This window comes from Eubalaena glacialis, chromosome 5, assembly GCF_028564815.1.
Source record: "Eubalaena glacialis isolate mEubGla1 chromosome 5, mEubGla1.1.hap2.+ XY, whole genome shotgun sequence".
Taxonomy (NCBI): domain Eukaryota; kingdom Metazoa; phylum Chordata; class Mammalia; order Artiodactyla; family Balaenidae; genus Eubalaena; species Eubalaena glacialis.
Window position 1 is genome coordinate 3,520,951 of NC_083720.1, and position 27,485 is coordinate 3,548,435.

The window sequence follows — 27,485 nt, forward strand, 5'->3', positions numbered from 1 at the left end:
AAATCCCCAGTTTCCCCTGTTAGCATCTGCCTGTTACATTGTTGCAATGTTTGTGTGTGCTCCATTTGTTACAACTGATGAACCAGTTTTGATATACTATTATTAACTAGAATGCACAGTTTACATCAGGGGTCGCTCTTGGTGTTGCGTGTTCTCTGGGTTTGGACCAATGTATAATGACGTGTATTCACCCCTGTGCACCACCTTCTCATCCCTCCCTCCCCACCCCTCACAACCACTGATCTTTTACTGTCTCCGTGGTTTTGCCTTTTTGATGACGTCATAGGGTTGGAGTCACGCGGTGTGCAGCCTTTTCAGACTGGCTTCTGTCACTTAGTAGCATGCATCTGAGGTGCCTTCGGATGGCTTCACAGCTCATGTCTTGATAGTTCTTGATGGAATGAGGTCTGGCCAGAACCACCCCATCCCTGTCTAGGGGCCCACTCCTGTCCTGTCCTGCCACGTGAGGGTCCCGATCCCTCCTTGTTGCAGTCACGTACCAGCTGGGCCGGTGCTCCTGGCCCCAGTCCTCTCGCTGGGCGGCAGCAGCAGTGACCACAGCACTTGCTCTGCCGGCTGTGAGCACCAGTCCCCTTGGCAAAGCACCCAATCGGGCAGCTGCAGGACGTTCGAGGAATAAGTCCATCCTGAGGGGTAAGAAGGCCCACACCTCAAATCCACAGGATTCTCAGGCTGTGATCCCAGGGCCAAGGGGGCAGATGCGGGCTGGAGGGAACACCTGCGCGGATGGTACCTGCACAGACAGGCCCCCTCTATGCAGTGTCTACTTCCCACCACCAGGGGACAGCACCGTGCTCTCTCGCCCTGCCACCAGAGGCCCCAGGAGGTTTTGGAGGATGCTCCAGGCGGGCAGAGTTGGTGCTCCCATAAAAACGATCCTCCTAAAGCAGCTTTCACCCCAAATCAAACAGCATTTCCAGTAACCAGGAAACTGGTGATGTCAGGCTGTGTATCCTTGAAAATGACAATGGCTATTGTGTATTGAGCATTTATGGTCTGCCAGACCCTGGGCTGCTTGCTAGACAAACATTTCTGCCCATGGTCCTAGCATCCCATGGGGCAGATGCTGTGAGCAGAGGGCGGATGGCAGATGGACAGACGGCTGCGAGTTCCAGGTTACTGCATGTAGGAGGTGAAGCTGGGCTGCACCCGGCCGTCTGCCCCCAGGGCTCTGACACCGATTCCCTCCCCCCCCCCCACGTGGGTGGAGGGTAGACCTTGCCTGGCTATTCATGGAGACATGAGGCACATTGTCCTTTGTATGCCTAATGGATGAAAAGATAATCGTGTTGAAGATCTTTGTGGCCACGCCCTCAAATCTTGATTTAGCCTCAGTGTGGACGGGGTGACTCAGGACCCCATCAGCCCCATGTGAGCCCTGGGCAGCCCCAGGGCCGTGCACAGCCGTGAGCCAGCTCTGCCTGAGGTTTCAAACTTCAAGTCCAATGGCTCGTTGCACACAGGGAGTCTTAAATTCTAGCCCAGGACATCCTTGCTCTCTGCCCCCTTATACCAATTTTATTAAGTACTGGATGAGGCAGTTTCTGTGATTATCATATGTTGACACTTAAACCAAAGTGGACGTGTCAGCACAGCTCCCAGGACGGCAGACGGAACTCTGGGGCCCTCACTGGGCTCTGCGCTACCCAGTTTGCCGTTTGGTCCTGACACCCTTGGAAACGCAGGCAGGCCTTGACACTGGGCCTGGGGTACTAAGGGCGACACCAAATGATTTTTTTGTGCCCATCGTCTCCTTTCTGGCACCTGCTTCTCCAGGCTGTGTGGCTTTTGTCCCCAGACAGCTGGCACCTGCTACCCTTGGGGTCTTCAGAGCCTCCTCCTGGAAGGCCTGATGTCCCCAGCGTGGCCCAGGCCCTCGCGGGCGGGACCCAGAGGAGGGAGCCCTGTGCTGTGGATCCGGGGCTCCCAGGGCGGGACGGGGTCTGGGGGGCCTGGGGGGCAGGCTGGAAACTGGATGGAGAAATGTCCTCCTGTCTGACGTCCACCTCCTCCGCTTTTATAGGAATGAGGAGACCTTCTGGGCCTGATACTCAATCAGGGCTGGTGTTTAGCGATTTTGTAAATGTGTGTGTGTGTATGTGTGCATGTCTGTCTCTCTGTGTGTATGTATGTGTCTCTGTGTGTACGTATGTGTCTCTGTGTGTATGTACGTATATGTCTGTGTCTCTGCGTGTGTATTGTGTGTGTGTGTGTGTGTGTATGAATACGCTTAACTCTCCAATGAAGCGTGGTGTATCTGGGGCATCCCAGGTGGCGGGTGTCTTCTGGGCCCGCACCACCTCCCCTGGGCCCCCCTATGGCTCCAGCGGTGTACAGGTGGGCGGTGCACCTGGGCCTGCGGACTCCCCGACTCAGGTGCCCGCGGCTCCCTGGATCTTTCAGCCTCTGCTGAAACCTCAGAACTCATTCAGCCCAGGAAAGAGAGACAGGAGTTCTAGCTTTGGGGCAACCCTCACCACGGGTCAGGACCGGTGCCCTGGCCCCCTTCCTTCTGAGGGATGCCCTGGAGGGGCTCCGAGGGAGTGACCAGCTCAACAACATGCCATCATTGCCCCCACTCCTTCCTGCCACCCGGGGTCCCCTAGGTACACCACCTGCACCCTGCCCTTGCCTCAGCCTCAGGTCAGTGACCCCAGACCAAGACGGGAGCGTGGGACAGAAGATGTGGATCTAAGCGGAGACCCGCACTTGAGAAAGGCAAAGGCTGTTTGCTCAGAGCTGGCTGAGCGGGGGGTCAGCCTTTGTCACTGTGCCTGGCAGAGACCCAGAGTCAGGTAGAGGAGTGAGCGAGCTTCCCAGTGGAGAAAAGGGGGCTCAGGGGCCTCTGATGGGGGCTGGGAGCCTGGGGAGCCTGGGGAGCTGCTACAAGGGGTGTCCCAGGTGACTGGCTAGAGGCAGGCTGCGCCTTCTTGGGCTGGTCCTGAGTGGGAGGTGGATCCGGGCTGCTGGGGCCCCGTCGTGGGCTGTGCTCTCTGCCTGCAGCTCCACCTCCTCCTTGTGCCGGGAGAGAGCTGGTCCCCAGCCCCTAGGCATCCCCCGACCACAGCTCTGCCGCTTGGCTTGCAGCTGGTGCTCCCCTGGCTGTCGCCACTGCTGGGCTGGAGCTCCCCGAGCACAGACCCGCCGTAGGCCCCAGCGTCCTGCACGCCCGGCCTCCGCGGGCACTTTTGGAGGATGTGGGTGAGCAACGGCCCTGCCCAGACCCCAGGAGCCCCACAGTCGGGCCCTTTGACCGTCCACCCTGACCTGTCCCTCTGGGGGTCTCCAGTGCCTCCTCAGCCATCCTAGGTCATGGCTGGCTCTAAGGGGGACGGTGACAATTTCAGGTCACTGTCCCCAGGGCACAGAGGGGATTCAAAGCGAGCTCACAGGAGGATGTGATTATTGCACTCTCAGAAGAGAAGACCTGGGTCCCTGGCTGCAGAAGGGCTGGCCAGCTCACCAGGCCCCTGAGGGCCACGGTCGTGCTGGGTCAAGGCCGCAGGGGGATCAGCTGCCCTTTGGGAGGTGGGCACACAGAGGTGGGGGACAGGACCGCCGTCGGGGTCTCACGTTACCCGACCTCCGCTGGTCCCCCGACGCCCTCTGGGTTGTGCTGGGAGATGCGCTGGGCCCCGAGTCCTCGCACCGTTGCTGTTTGCTCACCGGTGCCCGGCATGTCCCACTTTCTAACACAGTGCCTTTTCCCCGCAGTGTCGGAGCCGCAGGCTGCCCACAGCCCCCCGGAGAAGCCGGCCAGCACGGCGATCCTGTGTAACACCTGCGGGAACGTGTGCAGGGGAGAGGTGCTGCGGGTGCAGAGCAAGTACTTCCACATCCAGTGCTTCATCTGCAAAGGTGAGCACCGACCCGTCTCCGCTATGGGGCCAGGCACAGCCCTGCCGTGTGGCCGAGCCCGCCTCCCAGCTGCCACGCTGGGCCCCGGAAACTCATTAGATCTGGGATGCTGGAAAAACTGATCCCAAACCTTCATACAACAGCGTGATCTTTTCAGCGTGGCCCGTGTCCCTTATGGGGGTGACGGGGGCATCTGCCCAAGGGGGAGGGTCAGAGGACGAGGTCCAGGTCCCGGGCAGTGTCCTCGGATGGCTGTAGCCATGTCCGTGATCCACTGGCCAGAGCAAAGTGGCCACTTGGACCCCATTGCCACACAGTAAATGGCCATCACTGGTGGCGTGAACGCAGCACCGCAGGGTGCACAGGACCTAAGCTGGGCCACGAACCTCGGGCGCCCCGCACCCTCCCAGAGCGGGACTGGGAACGTTACTGTTCACTCCAAATGAACATGGCTTTTTCTCTGATTATAAAAAATAACACGAATATCACTAAATTCAGATAATACCAAAAAGATAAGAAGAAAGTAAAACAAATCACGTGAAGTTCCTCTATCTGAGCCAGGCTTTGCTCGGAGCATCCTTCCATCCTGCCCTTTCTCCCTACGCCAAAGTTAGTGCATATTCTGTCGTGTACAATGGGGTTTCGTGTATTTGCATTTAGTTTCCTGAGAATAAATGAAAAGCAGCATTTTGGGGAAGGGATGGGCAGATCAAACCAATTTGACACAGTGTCCAAACCCAAAGAATTTGCAGTTTTAAAGAAAGAATTCTTTTAATGGCCCTGCAAACCCCTCGTTACCTCTGGACAGCAAGCGGTGTCATTCACAGCCTGCTTTCCTGTGGGTTTGAAACGACGGCCAGAGATGCACAGACATTCGCATGTGGGCCTCGACGGGCCGCGGGGGCAGTGAGCCCCTGGGCTTTATGGGCAAAGATGGGAAATACATCACGTGTAAGATAATCCAGCGCTGTGGCTTTTATCAGCACCACGGGGCCCGTTAACTGCCTGAGTCCCCTCAGCCCACCATGGTCTCAGGAGGCCCTACTGGGCACCAGGCCCGGCTTTGGAAGGCGCTAAGTAGGAAGGCGTGAGATTTAGCTTTGACAGGTGAGGTCTGGTGAGGAGATAAATCTACCAGCTCGCCGGGAATAGTGGGTGTTAGTGGTAGAAGCCGAGTGCTGGGAAGGTGGCCCACCGGGAAGGATCTGGGAACTTCCAGAGAAGGCTTCATGGAGGAGGTGGCGTTTCGGCTCTAAGTTCAGCCAAAGAAAGAAGAGGAGAGCTGGGCCGTCGGAGGCGGCCAGGCCTGTGCCCGTGGTGTGGGGTGCAGTGTGGAAGGTGCAGCGGGGCCGAAGGAGGGGGACTGAACCTCAGGGGCTGCCAGGGAGCCTGCTGGCTCTGCCGAGGAGGCTTCCTTCTCTCACCTTCTCTCACCTTCTCTCACCTCTGCTGAGCGCTTCCTATGAGCTCAGTGCTTTCCGTGTGTTTTCTTCCAAAGTCCTCCAGTATTAGAGGGGGCTGAGGCGTTATCTCCACTTAAAGATGAGGAAGCAAGGGTGACGTGTGACTCGCCTGGTTGTCACCTGTGGGAGCAGCTGGCGAGAGTCGGGGGAGCCCTTCCCACGAGCCTCAGCTCTGCCCCAGACCCAGCGTGGAGGGACGGGGTGCAGGGCCCCCAGCAGGGTCTGCGTCCCGGTGAGGAGGGGCCGGGGGACCGAGGGCAGGGAGCATCGGGGAGGCCACGGTCATCAGTGAGCGAAGACAGATGCTGTGCTTTGGTATTGCTGCCTCGCCCAGCTGCCCTGGAGTTTCGGAAGTACAGATCTCCGTGTCCACACCCGTCCTCTCCCAGCTGGGGAAACTGAGGCGGGGGGGGCACTTCTTTTCTGAGGGGGCACATCCAGTCAGCTGCTGGGAGACTCCAGACCGGAAGGTCTTCAAACGAGAGAGGGAGAAAGGCGGGGGAGAGAGGGACAGGCGGACAGATGCGGATAAACGGGCACACGGTATTTCCACCGAATCAGAGAGCAGCGACAAACCTCGCACGTGCTTTGGAAGAAGGAGAGGAAACCCTGTGTTCCAGCAGTGCTCCCCACCCCTCGCCCCGCCTGCCCCCCACCCCCAGATCAGTCCCCAGCTGGCCCCCTACCTCTAGCCCATTTGCCCTGCAGGGGCCAGAGCCGGCTTTCCAGGCAGACTGGCCTTGGCCTGCCCCATCACCCAGGATGAACTTACCTGGCACCAGGTAGCAGGATCAGTGTCCGAGTCACCTCTGCTTTCAGCTGGTGCACACGGGGACTGACCCTCAAGCCGCGCACACAGGTGGGAAGCGGATGGAGTGGGGAGGGGATGGAGGAGGAGGGACGGGGGGAGGGGGGATGGAGTGTGAGGGGAGGGGGAGGGGGATGGGGGGGAGATTGGATTGATGGGCACATGGAGCGTGGACAGTGGGACAGAAAGGAGCCGGGCTGGCTGGCTGGGTGGACACGGTGTTACTTTGTGCTCTGACGTACACCCTGAGGCCGGCCAGGCCTTCTGGAAGGAGCGAGTGTCAGGGCTGACCTTGCCCCCATCCCTCCCGGGGCCCAGGCTCCCGCCGGGCCACATGATGGGGCAGCCCCCGTGGTGCCGCCCGGGGCTGTGAGCCGGGTTTCTTGGGAGCTCAGGTCCCCCCGTCGGTGTCCACGTGGGGAGCCTGCTGGCCACTCTGAGTCTCCCCAGGGACGAGCCGGCAGCTGCCCTGGCCCTGGATCTTCCATCCTTATCTCTTGGTCCTCCCATTTTCCACAAAACACCCCTTGTCCTCCCGCTGGGGACCAGTCACAGACAGATGGTGCTGGAATGGATAGACGTCACACGTCAGACTGGCTGCAGGGGCGGTCGTCACTCTGCCAGCAGCCCAGTAAGGGACGCGTGCCTGTCTACTCAAGAGGGGGCAGCTGAGGCCTGGGGATGCAGGAGCACATCCAGAGCTTGATTCCAGGGCCCCTGAATGAGGGTATTCCATCCTGGGTTCCGTGGAGGCGCCTCCTGGGTGGGGGAAGGCAGCAGGTAGAGTCCCCACCCCCCATAGGAGCTCTGCCTGTAGCCACGTCAAGTCACAGGTTCTGTGTGTGGACTTGTGTTGAGTCCCGTTGTTTGAAAACTTGAGGACCACCGGCCTGGATGTTTCTGCTGTGAAAGGGGACACCCCCAAAATGGCCCTGATGCCCCGGGGCCTCCTGGCCCTGAGGAGGTTGGAGTCTGGCCAGGAGACACGGGGGTCTGCAGGACACCGGTGACCCAGGGAAGGCGAGGAGCCACCAGTGCTGGTGACCCTGGGGACCCCGGGTGGGCTGCACCATTCCCGACTAGTGGGAGGGCCTGGGACCCTCGGTTTGAGGTGGGTGTGGAGATGGTGAGTCCTCAGCATTTCCAGAAACAAGAGCACAGCCCCCGCCCTCGCCCATGACTCTGTGCCCCCTGCCTCCGGCTCGAGGACCACAGGGCTGCGTCAGCATCCAGGGACCTTTCCTGTGGAGCGGGTGACCTGACGCCCTGGCCGGAGCCCGGCCCGACGCTTTTCTTCTGCTCATCAGAGCTTCCCAGGCGATCGTGGGGTCTGCCTGGTTTAATTTCCTCTACCGTCCTACAGATGCACGCTCTGTTTCTGAAAAGCCAAATCCATTAGATTGCTCTTTTTAAAAGCTGATTTTAAAAGGCAAAGGAGAGGTGCCCACTGTATTTAAAAGGATTGTCTGGGAGCGCAGTCCTTAGGAAGTTGATAAAAGGCATTAGTTGCCCAGAACCCAGTCCGTCACCTGGTGTGACCCACGGGGTCTGGTCAGAGGTGGGGACTGCCCCAGGTGGCCCTCCCCCAGTGTCCTCCTCTGAGCTCCAGCCTTCTAAGTAGACGTGGCATGGCTGTGACCCCTTCCTCGGCAGCCCGGGCAGGGAAACAAGCCGGGGCGGGCAGTGCTGAGCCGGCACCCGGGCCTCACCCTCTGTCCCTGGCGGCCTCCAGAGGCGGGCTGCCACAGTAGTGGTGGCAGTGGCAGGAGTCTGTGGGCGCACAGGCCCGATTCCAAGAGTCCCCAGTATTAGGGGGGCTGAGGCGTTATCTCCACTTAAAGATGAGGAAGCAAGGGTGATGTGTGACTCGCCTGGTTGTCACCTGTGGGAGCAGCTGGCGAGAGTCGGGGGAGCCCTTCCCACGAGCCTCAGCTCTGCCCCAGACCCAGCGTGGTGGGACGGGGTGCAGGACCCCCAGCAGGGTCTGCGTCCCAGTGAGGAGGGGGTGGACACGCATCCGCTCACCCACAGATTCGTTCTGTGCCAGGTGCCGTGTCAGCCTGCAGACATAGCGGGGCCCCTGCCCTCGGTAGGTGGCATGTCTGCTTCACCTGCTGAAGGATGACGGGGAGCAGCTGAGATGTCCTGCAAGCTTTTAAGAAGTTGTGTTTTTTTAAGCTTGAGGATTGCATAGTCTTAGATTGATCTTTTATCCAGGCTCTCATGAAAATGCAAAGTCTGTGAATCATTGAGGGTGCTCTTGGATGAATAAAAAAGAAGACCCAACTTATAGTGTCTTAAGTTACATGGATATTTATCATCTTAACAGGAATTCTGGAGGTAGCCTCCTCACCCCCAGAGTTGGTTAATTTAACAGCTCAAAAAAGTCATCAAAGACTAGGTTCTTTTTACACTTCCCCACCCCCAACTCCCCCCCCATCTTATACATGTCAGCAGTGCCTCTCCTCATGGTCTCAAGATGGCTGCTGTAGCTCCAAACACCACATCCTCACAGGTTGACACTCAGCCCTGGGGAAGAAGTTGGGCAGGGGTGTGCATAGGCAAAGGGGCCCTCCCCCTGCATGATTACTCTGATTGGGTAATCACGGTAATCTCCCTTCAGTCAGGGAGGAGAACCTTTTCCCTGGAAGCCCGCACAGGCTTCCTGTATGACTTGCTGGCTAGAACTAGGTCACACATCCACTCCACCGGCAAAGAGTAATGGGAGGATGGGGACTGACTGACTCCAGCCGTGTTTGTCCCTGGGTGGGTGTGTTGCCAGGCCAACCGAAGCAGGGTCTGTTAGCACAGAAGACAACTGTGTCTAATTCTGATCCAAGAGATTCCGGTGTGTTGGGTTCCTGCCGCCCAGGGACTGGCTTGACGTGCCTTGGTTTACCTAAACCTGAAAATCTGTGAAAGAAATCACATAATTCTCCAGACCGTCTTGGCTGCCTCAAGCTTGGGCTTTGATGCCAGAAGGTCTGGGTTCAATTCCCCCCTCTGCCACCCCCAGCTCATGTGGGTCTTAGACATGTTTCTTAGCCTCAGTTTCCATTCAACAACCCGATTGGGCACATACTCCGTGCTGGGCAGTGTTCTGGCTGCTTGGGATGCATCCATGAACAAAACAGACATCCTTGTCCTCGTGGAGATCACATTCTAGGGCAGGGAGACAGACAATAAGCACTAGATAAAATAAACAAGCAAATTTCATCATATGCTGAAAGTGAAGTGCTAGGAAGGGGAAGACAAGGAGCAAGATAAAGACAGGGCCGGGAGTGCCAGGGAGTTACTATTTTAAATTGGGTAATCAGGGCAGGCTTCGTGGAGGAGGTGACCTTTGCTTGAAAACCTGAAGGAGGTGAGGGAATTGGATTGCAGCCAGAGGGAACAGCCAGTGCAGTGACACTGAAGCAGGGAAGTGTGCCTGGCAGGTTCCGGGACAGCACGAGGCCTGTGTGTCTGGAGTAGAGTGAGGAGGAGGAGTGGGAAGGCTGGGGGAAGGGGGTCCTCGTGAGGACCTGGGCTCCGACACCGTGGGAGAAAGAACACAGGAGGATCCTGTCCATTTTAGTTTCATGGACCACTGGGTGCTGTGCTGATGCGGGGAGGCCAGGGCAGGGTGGGGAGAAGGGCCCGGGTCCCCAGCCCGAGACCATGGCAGCTTGGACGAGAGTGTGAGGGGGTGTCTGCTTCTGGATTGTCTTGAAATCCAGCCAGCTCTAGTTTCACACTACAAAATGGGAATCTGTGTAAGATAGAAACATAGCAAACATCCAGCACATAGTACATCCTCAAGAAAAAATGAGATCTGTTACCATTGCTATAACTGAAATTTGCACAGAAAAACAAATCTGGTTCTCTTGACCTTTTATGTATAGTGGAGTTTTGCGTTTTTAGAACTTTTGTGGCACGGGGGCCGCACCACGCAGCATACAGGATCTTAGTTCCCCGAGCAGGGATTGAACCGGTGCCCCCTGCAGTGGAAGCACAGGGTCTTAACCACTCGACCGCCAGGGAAGTCCCTAGAACATTTGTTTTCAACCAGAATCTTTTGTAGCCCTGCTCGTGGTGCCTTGGAAACAACGGCCCCGACTCTGAAATGATGAAAAGATGAGGCCACAACCATGTGTGACCTCAGGAAAGCAGGCGTTTTCTGATCTGTGTGGCAGCGGGACTGAGCACGCTTATGATTGCAGAAAGAGCGAAGGAAACAGGAGGGAGGGAAGCCTCTGTGTGTGTGTGTGTGTGTGTGTGTGTGTGTGTGTGTGTTGGGGGAAGAGGCCACCAGCTCTGCCTGTAACTTGGTAACAGCAGGTGGGGTTGTCCACAAGGACACAACCACATGGGGACCATGAAGAGCCACACCCAGAGCTGGTCTTAGCGACTGGGGGTGACAAGGGAATGGGGCAAAATGATTGCGTTCCAGGGACATTTATGGGAACGGGATCACATGGCAGAATTGTGGAAAGTCACGGCAGGGAGGAATCTCCGGTGACGTGGGCCTGTTATTTCCAGATGGAGCATCTGAGGCAGAGGTTAGGTTAGGACCTGGGCTGGCAGTGACCACGCTGCCCTGAGCCAGCTCCCTGCAACTCACGTGAACGCCCTGGGGTTCTCGGTCTGCTTTGTGTTTTAACATCAATCACTCTCTCCTCTTCCCAGACACCTGTACAATAGCATCCCTTAGCTGACCACCCCAAGGGAATTGCCGTCCGTATTTGGGTAGAGAGCCTTCCAATCTTTTCCTTTGTAAGAGTCTTTTCAATTTGAAGTCCTGTTGTATATATACTTTTGTGTCCCGATTTATCCTCTTTAAGGGACTGTGTAAGCCCTTTCCCCATCATACATCCTTCAACATCAATTTCAATATATACCCAGATTCCTTCAGATGCCTGGCCCGCAGCAAACTTAGCCATTCCTCAGCTGTTAAACGTTTACATGGATTCCAGCCCAGCACTGGGCTAATCAGTTTCCTACGCCTCATCTCATTGATTTATTGTGACAACCATGAGCAATCAGTATGCTTAACGCTTTGTTACAGACGAGGACTCTGAGATTCAGAGAGGTTAAGTAACTTGCCCCAGGTCACACAGCCAGGAGGCATTCATGCCCAGGCTGCCTGTCTCTAAAGCCCAGCGTTTATTTACTACATTATACTGTAGTGATGCTGCAGCCAACACCATGCAAGAAAACTTCTGTGGATGTTCATGGTCAGTTCCTTGGGATAGAGTCCCAGAGAGAGACGACTGGGTCAAAGGGTAGGAGCTGTTTTCACATTCCTTTGAGTTGATGCCAAAGGGTATTCCAGAAAGTGGTACAGATTGTCTTCCCACCATGGCCCGCCCCCTCCCGACCGTTTCTCAGAAATGACCACAGTTACCGCCAAAGACGGGGGGCGGGCCGCTCCGAGACACCCACAGCTGCTCGGTGCCCTTCATTGGGTCTCGGCTACTTGGATAGGCAGATGGAATGTAAGGACAATATATTGTCTTGATTAGGACGTTAAAAATTATGAACGAATTTGGACTCTTTATTTTTAGCAGGCAGAGGTCTGGGTTTACTGTCTGGCCCTGACCTTAGTGGACCCAGGCAACTACAATCCGGTCAGTAGCAGAGATGACTGGGGGGTGGGGGGAGGGAAGGACGTGGCACTGGCCGGGCCCGGCTCTTGGGGCAGGAAAGCTGCTTTAATTCTGTCTCCTGGTGCCTCCGTGATGTAGATGCAGGCTTTAGTGGGGCACTAGATCCCTCTTCACATTTTTCTCCTTCGAGGAACAGTCAATACCGTCATATCTTTAAGAAGATTAGAAAATGAGCCCTGGAGCTCGCACGCCACTAGAGAGAAGCCTGCGCACCTCAACGAAGATCCTGTGTGCCGCAACTAAGACCCAACACAGCCAAAAATAAATAAAATAAATAAATAATAAATCTTTAAAAAAAGAAAAGAAAATGAGCCAAGTACCAGAGCCAAGGGTGTCCGTGAACCAGCCTATCACTCAAGGGCTGAATTGTTACAGGCGGCGTTTACTGAAAAAGACACTAATTCTCCTACAGAGGCCTCAGGGAGCCTATTCTTCCCGAGTCGGGGTATATCTGCTTGGCCTACGCTGTGGTGCAAGATTTTTTTTTTTTTAATAAATTTTTTTATTTTGGCTACGTTGGGTCTTTGTTGCTGCACGCAGGCTTTCTTCAGTTGCGTCGAGCGGGGGCTACTCTTCGTTGCGGTGCGCGGGCTTCTCATTGCTGTGGCTTCTCTTGTTGCGGAGCACGGGCTCTAGGCGCGCGGGCTTCAGTAGTTGTGGCTCACGGGCTCTAGAGCGCAGGCTCAGTAGTTGTGGCTCGTGGGCTTCAGTAGTTGTAGCACGTGGGCTTCAGTAGTTGTGGCTCGTGGGCTCTAGAGCGCAGGCTCAGTAGTTGTGGCCCATGGGCTTAGTTGCTCCGCGGCATGTGGGATCTTCCCGGACCAGGGCTCAAACCCGTGTCCCCTGCATTGGCAGGCAGATTCTTAACCACTGCGCCACCAGGGAAGCCCTGTGGTGCAAGATTGAACAAAGGGTTTTCACTCTCGGGCTGCGTGAGAGAAGGATTTAGAGCTGGGCACCGGCCTCGGGCCTCCTGGGGTGAGTGACGTCAGTAAAACGATGGCCTGGATGGTGGCCCCGCACAACTTGGGGCTTATGTCATGCTAGCATAGGATGCGCCTCTGTGCTGCCCTTCTCACCTCTGAGTAGGCCCAGATGAGGACTTGGGGGCCCAGAGGGATCAGGGACTTGCCCAGGGGCACACAGCATAGTGCACGAGTGAAGCCTGCATCCCCCGGGGAAGCCCTGGAGTCTGGGCTTTCATTTGCTCAGCTTTATGTCCGAAGAGCCAACAGCTCCTTGGCGATGTGGAAGGAAGGATTTCCAACCACTCTGGTGGCTGTAACCGGGGAACAGCACGTGCAGCCCTGTGGCCCAGGCGAGAGGACAGGGACACCCGGGAGAGGCCCGCCACCTCGCCCTGTGTAGGGGTGGGAGCTGAGCTGAGTGGGTCCCACTTGGCGGGGCCACCCGGAGCCCCCAGGTCCTGGGTCGTGTGCACTGACCAGTGCGTGAGCTGAAAGGGCACTGCTGACGAGACCAAGCAGACCTGACCCCCGGGGACCCCAAGACCCTTGGAGATTCAGACTCCCACCGATGCTCTTCCCAAACTGACCAGCCTGAGAAGCCACCTGCAGTGGAGGAAGGCTGCTAGGCTGCCCTCGCCTTCCGATCCGCCAGGGCACCAAACAAGGTGGAGTTTAAAAGTCGGGGCTCCCTTGATCAGACACCAGGAACTCCCTTCGACCACCACCATCCATGTCATCAAGAGCTGCACTGTGAAAAGCTTGTCCTCTATCCACGTAATAATAATTTACCAAAATTTACAACATATGTGTTGTTTTGATAGCTTTATACTAGTAGCTGTCATAACAACCCTATCCAGAATACCCTATTAAATATTTAGAGCCTTGTGACCGTAAGAAATTCCTAATAAATCAATTTCCACGTAGACTGAGGGATTTTTGTTGCAGAGAACCATAGGCGCTTTCCATCTCTAAAACACGTCACATGTGCATGTGGTTCTGTGGGGGAAAGAGATGGAAACAGGCTTTCCTAGCAAAAGAGGAACAAGGTGAAATGCCTGCTTTTACTCAGAGCCTGACTCTGGGTTTTGTAAACAGAGGTCGGTGGTCTTGCTTCGGCATCTACGATCTACTAGTTAAATTTAAAGATGCCAATACTTACAATTCACTAGAAACTACATCCTCTGCAATCAGTTAAAGTTTTGATGAAAATTTTTAGGCGTTGATTCAAAGATGGGCTACATGGTATTTCAAGGCTCTGGCTAGGGGGCTGCAACCCGCAAAGACCCTGCCCTGACCAGCTGGCAGGCTGGGCCTCCGCAAGGAGGGGCTGGGGCCAACTAGGGCGCGGAGGCTGCTCCCTCTGGAACCAAGCCCGGTTCCCATGTGCCCTGGGGCCTGTCCTGAGGGCAGGCACTCCATCCTCCACCTGGCAATGTCCCCCAGGTCCTCCGTGGGGCAGGAGGTATATTAGGGGTCAGTGCGAGTGTGCCCGGCCTCTCTCCCTTTTGCAGGCGGTCTGGCCTCGTCCATGTTGGGGGAGACGGGTGGAGGGGGGTCAGGAAGCCTCACTGTGGTCAGGGGATCCTCCCACCCAGAACAGGGCCTAGCATGCAGTAGGTGTTCAGGTGTTAACCGCCTCCCCCATCTGTTATTTTCCTGCTGGGAACAGCCCACCTGGAGGAGCGGGGGTTGTGGGGGGCTCATGGGGCATCAGCACTTCATCCCTGGTGGGCTCAGGAGGCGAGGAGGCGCTGGGCTGGCCCCTCAGCACAGCCTGCTTCTCATCCCGGGTCCGTGCCCCTTTCTAGAAGCTTCCACAAGAAAATCCACTCATCTCCAGGCTGAGGGGCTGGAGCTGGAGTCTGTGCTTGGGGCCTGGCCCCCCGAGGGTTCAGCGAGCCACCCTGAGTTCGCACCGAGGCTTGTGTGTGGTGAGGGATACGCCTGGGGCCCGTCGGGACTGGGGAGCTGGTGGTCACCTGCTACCTCGGCCCCTCCCGTGTGTCCCCAGAATGTGGCTGTGACCTGGCCGAGGGCGGCTTCTTCGTGCGGCAGGGCGAGTATATCTGCACCCAGGACTACCAGAGACTGTACGGGACCCGCTGCTTCAGCTGTGACCAGTTCATCGAGGGCGAGGTGGTGTCGGCGCTGGGCAAGACCTACCACCCCAACTGCTTCGTGTGTGCCGTCTGCCGGTGAGTGCGGGACCTGCAGCCGCTCCTCCCCAATCCTCCTCCCTCCTCCCTCCCTCCTCCCTCCCTCCTCCTCCATTCCTCCCTCCTCTCTCCCTCCTCCCTCCTCTCTTCTTCCTCCTCCCTCCCTCCTCTCTCCCTCCTCCCTCCTCTCTCCTTCCTCCTCCCTCCCTCCTCCCTCCTCCCTCCCACCTCCTCCATCCCTCCCTCCTCTCTCCCTCCTCCCTCTCTCCTCCCTCCCTCCTCCCTCCCTTCTCCCTCCTCTCTCCCTCCTCCCTCCTCTCTCCTTCCTCCTCCCTCCCTCCTCTCTCCCTCCTCCCTCTCTCCTCCCTCCCTCCTCCCTCCCTTCTCCCTCCTGCCTCCCTCCCTCCTCCCTCCCTCCTCCCTCCCTCCTCCCTCCCTCCTCCCTCCCGCCTACCTCTCTCCTCCCTCTCTCCTCCCTCCCTCCTCCCTCCCTTCTCCCTCCTCCCTCCTCCCTCCCTCCTACCTCCCTCCCTCCTCCCTCACTCCTCCCTCCCTCCTCCATCCTCCCTCCCTCCATCCTCCCTCCCTCCCTCCATCACTCCCTCCTCCCTCCCTCCATCCTCCCTCCCTCCCTCCTTCCCTCCCTCCCATTGTCTCATATGGCCATGAGAGAGGTGGGACCCAGCCAAGGGATGGCAGGTGGACCCTGGCCCTGCTTTGAGGCACACCTTCGTCCAGCCCCACACCTTGCAGGCCCCCACCCCTTGCCCGCGGTACAGGACTAAGCCCTCTTTCCGGGATGCAGAGGCCCGTGGGTTCTGAGGCTGCCAGCACGAGGCCTCTGATGGCTTCTGGGGAGGTGCTCTCCCCCCGCCTGTGCCTTCTCGGCCCTCCCCCCCACCAGCCCCTCTCCTGTCCGCAGCCTCCACCTTGTCTCCTCTCACGTTGGTGCCTGCAGTGTCCACGCTTTGGCCTCTCCGTGCCCACCCACTGCGGCTCCCCTCTCCTCCACTGTCCTGGCACATCCCACCTGCGCACCCCGCCTCTCTCTACCCAAGTCCCTGATCTGTAGGTGGCACTGGCGCCCAACCCATCAGACACACGAGCCCCAAGCATGGGCGTCTTCCCAGGTCCCCCCCACCGTGAACTTCCGAAATCTGCCCAGCCACTGCCTTACTCAGACCCAGAACTCACCTGCCTGGAGTCCTGCCAAGGCCTCCACACTGGGGTCCCTGTTTTCCCTCTGCCTGTCACTCCTCCGCGCCACCCCCATGGCCTCCACGAGAAAGTCTGAGCCTCCCAGCCTGGCTGAGAGGAGCTTCACAGTCTGTTCCAGTCCCTTCATTCCTTTGTTCATTCATTCATTCATTCGTCCAGGCTTTTCTAAGCGCCTACGTGGGCCAGGCCCCAGGCTGGCTCTGGTGACTTGGAGCTGCATTAGCCCAGACCCTATGGGCGCAGCATCTGGGGACACAGCAGTGCAGCAAGAGCTGCCTCCCCCCAGCCTCCCCCCGGGAAAGCAACCCCCTCCCTCTCCCTCCTCGCGGCCCCCCTGCATCCTGGGCCCTACAACCCTTCTCTGACACCGTGTCCCGGAGCTGCTTGACGGGAGCACCACGTGGGCAGGGACTGGATCTGACTCTTCTCCGGCGCCTGCCGCCTGGCACGGAGCAGGTGTCCAGTGAATGGCCGCTAGAGACAGAATGAGGTCCTCAGCCCCGGCAGCAAGGCTACACCCGCTCCCCTCTCTGCCCTGCACCTCTGGGGCTTGGGGGGAGAAGCAGGCAGCCCTCCCACGTGGGCATCCTGCCTCCCCCCCTCCCTCCCTCCCTCCCTCCCTCCCCCCCTCCACAGCCCCAGACACATTCCAGGGGGAATGTTCTGTCTAGAAAACAAAGAATGAAACCCCCAGAGTTTATTCTCTGTCTGTTCTCTCTGTCTCACCACACCCAGTTGAAAGGGGACTTATTGAGTGTTGTTACCGCTGTTTTCTGTAGTTGTAGCACGTGCTCTAGGCAGAAGGGGAAGCTTTTGTTGGGGGTGGGAAGAGGTGCTGGGCCAGGAAGGAGCGATGACAAGGGACATTTCTAACGGAAGAGTCACTGTGTGTCATTGCAGCGTGCGTGGGTCAAGGTTCCCCCAAGGATAATCTGCATGTTTGATTTCTGTGCACGTAGCTTAGAGACAAGGGGTGACATAATCACAGTGGGTTTGAAAGATCACCTCTGTAATCCGATATTTTAAAAATAATAGCTGACAGCTGTGTCGTGCTGGAGTCACTGGGCCTGGACTTATCCACCCACTATAAACAACTAGAAAACTGGAAAAAATATACAAAACAACTGTTTTGGGGTACTGGGGCACAGGCAGCTCAGGACTAACACAAGGCAGCCGAATGAAGGGACCCATGTGACCACCCAGCTTTCTGCCTGGAGGCTGTTTCTTGAACCAGAGGACAAGCAGGGAACCAAGTAGGGCGTGGCATCCTCCCCAGGTGAAGAGATGGTGATGTGAGAGACAGAACAGCATAGCAGGGGGGAGAGAGCTATGCAGAACGACACCTCAGGAGAGCTGCATAGAGGTGCCTTTGAATCTTGGACTAAATACGAAGCCATGTAGACAGAGAGGAAATTTCACAAGGTTGGGCAAAAAATGACCAGGTTGCTATAAGCTAAACATTCCCAGGGCTGGGAGACATTCGAGTTCTGGCCAGGTGGAGATTCCTTGTGGAATACCCAGGCATGCAGTGGGGACACCAAAAGCATCATGCCTTATTAGTGGAACTGAAATTGCCCTAGAGTGAAGGCATAAACCTGCTCGAAGTTAAAGAACAAGCCTCAAAAAGATCACGCTGGTCTGCAAGTGAGCTAACTGCCTGCCAAAGTAAAGTATAACACTCTTTGTAGAAAGAGAAGAAAACCCAGCCCTCGACAACATAAAATCGACAATGTCCAACACCCATCAAATGTGACTGGTCATAAGAAGAAGCTGGAAAACGTGACCCAGGGCCAGAAGAAAAATCAGTCAATAGCAACAGACCCAGAAATGAGATCAATGGTGAAACTAGCAGACGATGACTTTAAAACAGCTGATGTAAATATATTTAAGTATTCAGAGGAAAACATGAACATAAGTAGGAGCATTATAGAAGACATAATATAGAAGAAAAGAAACCAAATGGAAATTATAGAAATGAAAATTGAAATTTCTGAAATAAAAAATTCCCTGAAAGGAATTAGCAGTAAATTATATATTATAGAGGAAAAGATGGGTAAACCTGAAAACATAACAATAGAAACTATTCAGACTAAAGCAATGACAGGAAAAAAGACTGAAAAATATGAAAAGAGACTCAGTGATCTGTGGATATAAATTTTTCTGTCTAGATTGGGAGCGGGGAAGACTGAAAATTTTTGAAGAAATAATGGCTGGAAAATGTCCAAATTTGATGAAAACTATAAACTCATCTCAGTGAATCCCAAGCAGAATAAACACAGCAAAAACCTACCAACTTCATCGTAATCAAACTTCTGAGTGACAGTAATAAGAAGAAAATCTTAAAAGCAGTAAGTGGGGAGCAAAACAACCCAGTATGTAAAATGGAACAGAAGAATGACTGCAGACTTCTCATCTGAAACAATGTGCACCAGAAGATGATAGAACAGCATCTTTAAAGAGCTGAAAGAAAAAAATCTATCAAACAATTCTATACCAAGCCTCCCCCACAAAAAAACTTTCAGAAGTGAAGGCAGGACTGCCAAATGGTATTGCATTTCTTTTTGGGGTGATGAAAAATGTCCTCAAATTGATTGCGGGGATTTGATTGTGTATTCACAACTCTGAATACACTAAAAACCATTGAATTGCACACATTGAATGGTATGTGAGTGTTATAGAGCACGTGAATAAAATAATGTCAGTAAAGCTGCCACACACACAAAATGAAGGCAAAACACTTTTGCAGACACACAAAAGCTAAGAGGATTTGTTGCCAGCAGACCCGCACTATAGAAAAGTGAAGAAAAATAATATCAAAAGACATCAAGAAAATGAAAAAGCAAGCCATCAGCTTAATAGAGGATATATATCTGGTGCAACACAGGTATCTACAATATATAAAGAACTTCTACAACTCAATAATAAGAAGACCAAAAAAACTATTAAAAATGAGCAAAGGAGTTTAGCAGATACTCCACAAAAATGTATGTAAATGACCAATAAACAAATGAAATGATTACATTAACATCACTAGTCATCAGGGGAATTCCAATTAAAACTTGTTGAAATACCATCCAATGTCCTCTAGAATGACTGACAGTAAGAAGATGGATAGTGTCAAGTGTTGGTGAGGATACAGAGTGAAAGGAACTGTCACACGTCTCTGGTGGGAAGACAAAGTGGTACAACCTCTACAGAAAGCAGTTTGGCAGTTTCTTGTAAAGTTAGACACACAGTTAGCACATGGCCCAGCAATTCCACTCCTAGGTATTTACCCAGAAGAAACAAAAGCACACGTCCACACAGACTTGTCAGCAAAGAACTTGTCAGTTCTTAGCAGCTTTATTTGTAACAGTCCAAACTGGAAAGAATCCAGATGTCCTTGGACATGAGCACCTTATCCGTGCAAAGGAGCAGCATTTGACAATCAAAAAGAACAAACCAGTGGTGTGTGCAGCCGTGTGAGTGAATCTCAAAAACATGCAGCAGAACAAGACATCAAAGACTGCATACTGTGTGATTCCATTTATATGCAGTTCCAGAAAATCAAGTCTGATCCATGGGACAGAATGCCGATCATAGCCGCCTGGGGCCGGGGTTGGGGGGTGAGTGTGGACGGTCACAGCAGGCTTTTTACAGTGGACAAAAATGTCCCATACCATGACTGTGGTCCTGGTTACATGAGTGTGTACATTTGTCAAAATATACTTCAAGGAAGTTGAATTAATAAAATAATAGCTACCATTCATTCAGCCCCTCCTGGGTGCCGGGCATAATGCTAGAGCTTTCCGTGCTATAGGTCAGATGCATGGATGGATAAATAACAGCCCTGAGACACAGATGTTCTTAGTCCCATTTTACAAGTGAGAAACAGGAACTCGGAGAGGTTACACAGCCACAGATTCTCTCAGAGCGCATCCAGGGATGGCAAGGGACTCCCGCCGTGGCCCGAGACCCCCCATTACCAAGGCGGCTGCAAGACAGCAAGCGGGAGAGAGGTAGACCCCAGCACGAACCACGCATGATGCAGCGCACGGCGTCAGATAGCTGCCAGGGCGGCTGAAGGACGGAGAGCGGCAGGACCATCTTGCAAGTCTTGGGACGGGGGTCAGCTCAGCTTATATATGTCCTTGCTCCCTAAGAGCCGAGACTGGCTGGCTGGGGCCCAAGAACACACCTGCTGAATCCACCTAGGGCCCTGAACGCCAGCCCCACAAAGTGGGGGGCTATGGCGGGGCTTTCTCACGGGAAGGCTTGGCAGCCTCATGGGTCAGAAATCTCCTCTGGTCGCAGAGTCGGGGCTGGACCGGAGCCGGCGTGACCCAGGCAGGCTCCGAGAGGAGGCCCTGCAGGGGAAGGCAGGTGAGCTAGGCCTCCAGGGGGACCTTCAGTTATTGACATGTTCGCTTACTTGCTCATTCATTCACTGACAGTGACCTGTCGAGCGCCTGGCATTGTCCAGTCCCGAAGGAGGCAGGGGGGACACGACAGAGGCTTAAGCCAGAGGACGGGGCGTGCCCTGGTCCAGATAATTCAGAGACTGCTGCCCACGGGGCTCAGGTTCTCTTGCCGGGCTGAGCTGGGGGAGGAAGTGGCCCAGTGACAGTAGGTGGGCTGACCCTAGCTCACCAGAGGCAGGCACCCGATCCACCTCTGTCACCAGAGGGGAAGTTCCGGGGCTGCAGTGGGTGGGCTGGCTCTGCTGCCCCCACTGGCCTCACTTGGGCAGCCCAGGGCCGTAACTTCACCTTGCCCCAGGGCTGGGACTAGGGTGCGGCCAGTGGGTTACTTGCTTTGGATGCAGAGTTTAAGAGGAGGCCAAAAAAATGATCAAGGTAAATGATATTTTCATGTGATATTTTAAAAATTGAAATTAATGCAAAAAAAAATTCCATGATGAATGAAATGCCAGACTTTAAAGACGGAATCCAGCATACAGTCTTGCAAGCTCCTAGCGGCACTGCTTTCTGAGAGACCCAGGTAGGCAAATCACGGCGCTTTGGAGCCAGACAGGTCTTGGTTTGAGTCTGGTTCTGACAGGCAGCAGCCGTGTGGCCTTGGAAAAGTCAGCTATCCTCTCTGAACTTCAATTTTCTCACCCATAGAGAAAAATGAAGCAAAGACCAACCTGGGCAAGCATCTTAAAGGTGATAGATGAGGCAGGCATTAAGGAATCTGTCATAGAACCTGGCCTGGCACCTAGTAGATGCTCAGTAAACGGTGCTATTGCCATTAGTATTGAACTGACAAAGCATCCTGGGCAGTCAGAGGAGGCAAGGTTGGATGGAGGAAGCCAATGGCTGAGACTGCCCAGTTGATCGCCGTGTGCAAGCACTGGCCGGCCCCCACTGCTCCGGCCCACTGCACCGTGATTCTGCCTGCCGGTGCCGATGAGGAAACTAAGGCTAAGATGGCAGTGACCAGCCTGAGGTCGCCCAGCGGGGCCACGGCAGCGCCTGCATGCAGACACCCTGGGCCTGTGGTCCCCGGGGAGGTGGTGGCGTGGTGTCTAGGATGGGGTTCCCCCCACGCACGAGAAAAGCCAGGAGGTGGTCCTGGCTGGTAATGCGCTGTCTTATTTCAGGTTGCCCTTCCCGCCCGGGGACCGAGTGACCTTCAACGGCAAGGAATGCATGTGCCAGAAGTGCTCCCTGCCCGCATCAGCGGGCAGCAGCGTGCCCCTGTCCCAGGGCCTCTGGAGTAAGTGGACGCAGGGCGGCGTGGCGGAGGGGGCTTGGCAGTGCTGGGTGGCAGGCCTGACAACACTGGGACCAGAAGTAGTGGAAGCGAATAACTGTGGATGAACACAACGAAGGGAACCAGGGCCAGGCGTCTCTGGGCTACTCCTGCCTCTAAGCCTTTGCTCAGCCTGTGCCCTCCCCCCTTTGTGCCACTCCATCTTTCAGCCCGGCTCTAGCCCACCTCCTCCAGGAAGCCTTCTGGCCTCCTTCTGGTCCTCTCCCTCCAGCACCCACACTCATCTCCCCACAGTTATTTCCGGAGCATCCAGGAGCCCTTCGGGAGAGCCACTAGGAGAACAGTGACCTCTGGGCTCCTGTGGTCTGGGGCTCTTGGATTATCTGCTCCATCCCCTGGGAGCTGGGCCAGGGTGCGTATGCAGTGGGTGCTCAATACATGCTTCTTGCATGAAGAAGGGGGTTGTTAGTGAAAAAGAACCAGTAGCAGGGGCATGTCAGGAGCTTGTGGATGTGGGGCAGAGAGTGAGGCGGGAGCAGAAGGGCGCTGGCCTTTCCCTGTGGGTGGCTCTTCCGGGACCAGAGATAGGACACAGGGACGGGGAGGGGGCCCAGCACCCCAGGACTGCTCCCACCAGTCTCCCACTGCAGAAACGGAGTGTTCAGAGCCCACCCTGTGTGCAAGGTGGCTGTGGTGCCCCAGTGCCAGGGCCACGTGTCCTGGGACAGAGGAGGGGTTTGTATTGACTTCCAGAGCCAGCCCCTGGCTCTCCTCACTCTCCTGTCCTCTCCCGCCTCCTTGTCCGCGACACTGAAAGTCTGTACAGAGGAGACTGCACGTCCTCCCAGGAGCCGAGTGTTGGCTTCAGAGACTGGTAATAATTTTATCTGGGAAATGAGGCGAAGCCTTCATCCCTTGGGGAGACAAGCTCACAGCAGTTGCAGTTGGTGAGGCTGTTGCTTTGGGGTCTGCTAGGAGAGTTCTCCATTCAAAACTTTCTCCAGCTGAGGTCTGGATTGATTAAATTTTTGAGAATTTGCTTCAACGAACAGTCCTATTATCATTAAGCCTGAAATAGTAATCAAAAACTACAGCAAAATTTGAAAAGGCGGGGATTAGTTTGAAGAGTTTGTCCAGAGCTTCCTGGCAGCCAAAGTAAAAAGGGAAATATGCCCAATCACAGACTCATTGTCTGAGACTTTTTTGAGATTTTTAAAAATGTCATGGGCAGAAGGGCTGCCCTCTCCAAGTGGAAATTTATTTTAAAATATCAAATTTGTGTTTTCAAAGAACAAATGCTGCCCTCACCCCCAGATGGGTCTATAACCTACCCCTTCTATAACCTATCCCTTCTCCCAGTCCATGGTGATAATCCCCAGCTTAGAACCGTTTTTGTGCCTAGAAGGCATTAAACATTCATCACCAGCTCTTGGCTTCTGTGTGGATGTCTGCATTGTCTTCCCAGCTCCCACCTCCTTTTGTCCCCAGAGCAGCCTGGCCAGGCAGGAGTCCCTCCCTCCTTCTGCAGGAGCATAAGTGCCCTGAGCCTGGTGGAGAGCAGGGGAAGTGCTGGGTGCCCAGTGTCCAGCTAGGGAGGGGTGGGGCTGAGGTTTGAGCCAAGGCCTTTAAAGTCCAAAGCAGGGGAGCCTGCCCTGCTGTGACCAGAGGCTTTCTGAAGAGGTGGCCTTTGTTCTGAAACCTAAAACACAGGTTTTCCTAAGTAGGCATTGAGGGAAGGGCACTGCATGAGCTGGGCCCAACTGCCACCCCCATGTGAGTGGACAAGGGGGGTGCTGTGTGGGAGCAGGGAATGGAAGTGAAGAAACCAGGCGGCAAAGCCATGCCAGGGAGCTCCAGCTGCATCCTGGAGGCAACGAGGAGCCATAGATGGCTGTTGAGGGAGGTAGTGCCGAGGTGGGTTGGGAGCATGCTAGGAATGTGAGCCTGAACAGCGTGGTCTACCCTGCAGGTGGTGGCAGCTGGGGCAGGGACGCAGCCCTTCTTGCACGGGGTGGAAAGCTGCAGATGGCCACCTTTGGGGGCCGCCTTCCCTGGGGGAAGCAGAGAGTGGCCGGCTGCTCCCGTGGAGGTCAAGCTTGGTCCCAGGGACCTGAGCTTCCCTCTTCCGCTCATTGGCCTGAGCCTGTTGCTTAGTAACAGGATCAGCGCTTCCTGCTGGATGCCCACGCCTTCCCCGGGGGAGGGGTGCACCACTCCTTCTGGGTGGCCAGCTCCTCCGCCGCACCTGAGCTTTCCACGCTGCTTCTGCCCTGGGCTGCCTCCCCGACTGCCCTGGGGGGAGGGTCTCCTCCTGGAGAACCCGCTTGGCGCCCATCCAGCCTCCCCTTTTCCAGGCTCCTCCTGGACTCTCCAGCTCTGAACCGGTTGCTGGTTGGAGCTGGTCACAGGGCAGCCCTCAGAGAGGCCCGGCGCCACTCCAATCAGGGCGCAGCTCTGAGCCCGGCTGTGAGGAATAGACCCCGCCACTCACCACCTGGGTGCCCTGGGCACGCTGTGTCCCCTCTCTGGGCCTTGGGAGTGGATATGGGGTCAGCAGTGGGTGTGGGCGGTGGCCCGGAGGGGCAGCCTGGTGTGGCAGCAGCCAGGAGCTGGGAATTTGGGGCCTTGGACCGGGGCAGCCCTGTCCAAGCTGAGGAGCCCCCGTGGCCCGTTCCTGGGCTCGGCTCCACCTGCTGGGGCCCAGCCCAGCCAGGACGGGGTCACACCGGGAACCTGGGATACACTCGGAGCCAGGATCAGGAGGCCCGCCAGAGTCAGGAGGGAAGGGGCAGGAAGGGGCAGGGCCCTGGCATCCAAGGCCTCTGCTGGCTGTGTGCCGACGAGGGGCCGTCCTGTGGATGGGGCGGGTCCTCAGGCCTTCCGACCTGCATCCTCACCACCTGGGCTGTGGCCCTTGGAGCCTCTGTGTCTTCCACCCACGTGGGGTTGCACTGTCCGTGTGTTCAGGGGTGGCTGACGGGATCAGAGCCCCAGTCCCCCTTCTGGAAATGGGGTGAGCCTTTCTTGTGGCAAGGCTGAGGTTAAATGAGGGGATGACGTGGAAAGATGAGGAGGGGCCGGGCCCCATGGGGGGAGCAGGCACGCGGGCTGCCTTGTGGGGTGCATCTGCCTTGTGGGGTGCAGTGGCTGCCTTGTGGGGTGTATCTGCCTTGTAGGGTGCTGTAGCCCCCAGGAACCAATGTCCCTCCTGGCCTCCACTCCCCGCCCCCCAGCCACCGCGTTGCAGTCAGGGGGTCGAGTCGCCAGTTCAGTGCAGAGCCCAGTGGGTGGGATGCACTTGAACCTTTTTTATCTCTCCCAGCAGATGCTTGCAGCTCCTCCTGCTTGGCCCGGGCTCCTTAGAGAAATCTCAAGCCAAGCCCGTAACGTCTCAGGCATTTTAAAGTTAAAACCCAGTCGGTTCCTTGCCATCAAAGGTCAATCTCAGATTCGACCCAGACGCCCCTCCACTCCCAGTTAGATCTGAGGAGGACAGTGGGCGAGAGAGTCTGATCCTGCGCCCCCCTTCCACCCTGAGTCCACAGCTGGGGCTCAGAGAGGCACCCGACACGTCCTGGGTCCCATGCGAGTTAGTGGCAGAGCCGGGCCTTTGAACCCATGACCACGTCTGCTAGAGGAGGGGGCACTTGAGGGGAAACAAGGAAACTTTTTGGAAGGTTCTAAAAGGGTCATGCTGGGGAAGGGGCCCAGGTCCATCCTGTTGCTGTGATGGCAGAGCCAGGCCCAGGGTGCGAGGGCGAGTGGATGGCAGGCTTTGGCCCTTCCAGGCCAAAGTGTGTCCCCCTTCTGCCCCCGGGCACTGGGGACACACTCCCACAAGGACGTCTGCGCGTTGACAGCTGTTGTCAAGTGGATTCATCACAGAAGATTCACCTGTCATTTGCAAAGCCCTGCGAAGCTATGCTGAGCTCCAGATGTGTTTAGAAAATGATGATTGCCGTTTCCATGACAACAGTCCTTGCACCTGGCTCTGGCCTCCATGTTTATGGCTCACTATTAGTGAGACTCTACCCCGAGTCGATGGGGACGAGGAGGGGATGTGGAGGTGCGGGCCACGTCCCCCCTCGGCTGCAGGTGGCACATTTGCCCGGAGCCTCAGACCCTGCCCTGGGGGAGGGCACATTGCTGATACAGGAAGAGGCAGAGCGGGGGACTTCCCGCAGGGAATCGGCCCCTCACAAGGTATCCCCCTCGAGACAACAGCGGTAATAGTTCGAGCGTTCGGCTCACGTGCACTTATTCATTCCTCAAATGCGTCCTTCACACCACAGGCCTGTCTCTGTTAGCTCATGACAGCTGCGTGCGGCTGGTACTGTTACTACCCCCATAAAATGCGTCCCTGTCTTAGTGGGCACGGAGACGTGAAGTGACTCGGTCACTGTCACACAGCTGGCGGGGGCAGCCTAGCTCCAGGGTCCGTGTTTCCAGCCACTGCCGTGCCCTGCCTCTCCCCAGGCCCGGCGTGGTCCGGGATGCTCCTTTTCTTTGCCCGTCTACAAAGACCTGAACCGAGGATCCGAGCAGGCTTTCTCGACTTCAGCGCTGTTGACATTTGGGGCCTGATGATTCCTTGTGGTGGGGGCCGACCTGTGCCCTGGAGGGTGTTGAGCAGCATTCCCGGCCTCCGGGCCCCTGGGGCACGACCCCCACCTTCCACACCCAGTTGGGAGGACCAGAATTGTCTCCGGACACGGCCAAAAGCCCCCAGGAGCAAAATGGCCCTGGTCGAGAGGCGCTGGCACAGAGCGTACCGTGTGTGCCCGCGGTCACCCGCTAGGTGAGGGCCCAGAGTCAAAGCTGCATGGATCCAGCGCTGGGAGGTGGTGTTGGCCCTGCTCTGCTGGGGACGGACTGAGGGGGCGGGTGGGGAGGGGTCTGGATGCCCCCTGAACTTGAGGAGGGAGCTTCCTCTTGGCTCCGATGCATTCAGGCGTTCGTTGACTGGGCTTTTCTCCGCCGCCGGCCTGGCTGGGCTCTAGAATCCTGAGATGGCTGGGAGGTCCCCTCTTCCCTCCCAGCCCTGGACCTTGGGGTTTGAGCCTGTTCTTTGGGTCTTTTCCAAAGTTGCCAGTGGATTTGACGGTGTGGTAAATTAAGAAATCTAGAGTTTGACCAACAGTTCTGTAGATATTAAATATTTTTTATTCTTAAAGATAACGTGATGCTGGGCTCTGCCCAGGAGGAGAGCAAATCCCTGTCAGAGCAGAGTCTGGCGAACCTGCCGTGCGTCGGGCATGTCCTGGCAGCATCAGCACCTGGACGTGCGGGCTCTGCTGTCTTCATATGAGATCTGTCATTGAATGTGACCACCCCGCCCCACCCCCCGGCTGGAAACAGGGCTCCACACGGAGAGGAAAGAGGCTTGTCCAGTGTGACCCTGCGGAGTAGGGCCAGGATTGGAGCCAGGCTGCTGGGCCTTGGGCCTCATTCTTTCATCTAGGGTAGGGGGGTCCCTGCCTGGCTGAGCCCAGGAGCTGCTGAGTCCCTCAGGGTACCCCCTCCTCGCCTCTGCTCATCAGGGCCCTTTGGGGTCCCCAAGGCCCCACCCTTGTCATGTCCCCGACACACACAGATATACAGGGACATACTAGACACACACATACACACACACAGACAAGACACATAGA

The 27,485-nt window shown here is 56.1% G+C and overlaps 1 protein-coding gene across 13 annotated transcripts in view; it reads left to right on the top strand.

Moving 5' to 3' along the window:
• ABLIM2 (actin binding LIM protein family member 2) overlaps nucleotides 1-27,485 on the top strand; it is a 154,682-nt gene that overhangs the window by 36,024 nt on the left and 91,173 nt on the right. For all 13 annotated transcript variants that reach the window (XR_009701071.1, XR_009701072.1, XR_009701073.1 and 10 more), the window contains exons 2-4: nucleotides 3,736-3,879; nucleotides 14,778-14,961; nucleotides 21,725-21,840. Coding sequence is in view for 8 of the 13 variants with exons in the window: in XM_061191940.1 (XP_061047923.1) it covers nucleotides 3,736-3,879; nucleotides 14,778-14,961; nucleotides 21,725-21,840 (444 nt within the window). In the remaining 5 variants the exon portion in view is untranslated. The remainder of the gene's footprint in view (nucleotides 1-3,735; nucleotides 3,880-14,777; nucleotides 14,962-21,724; nucleotides 21,841-27,485) is intronic.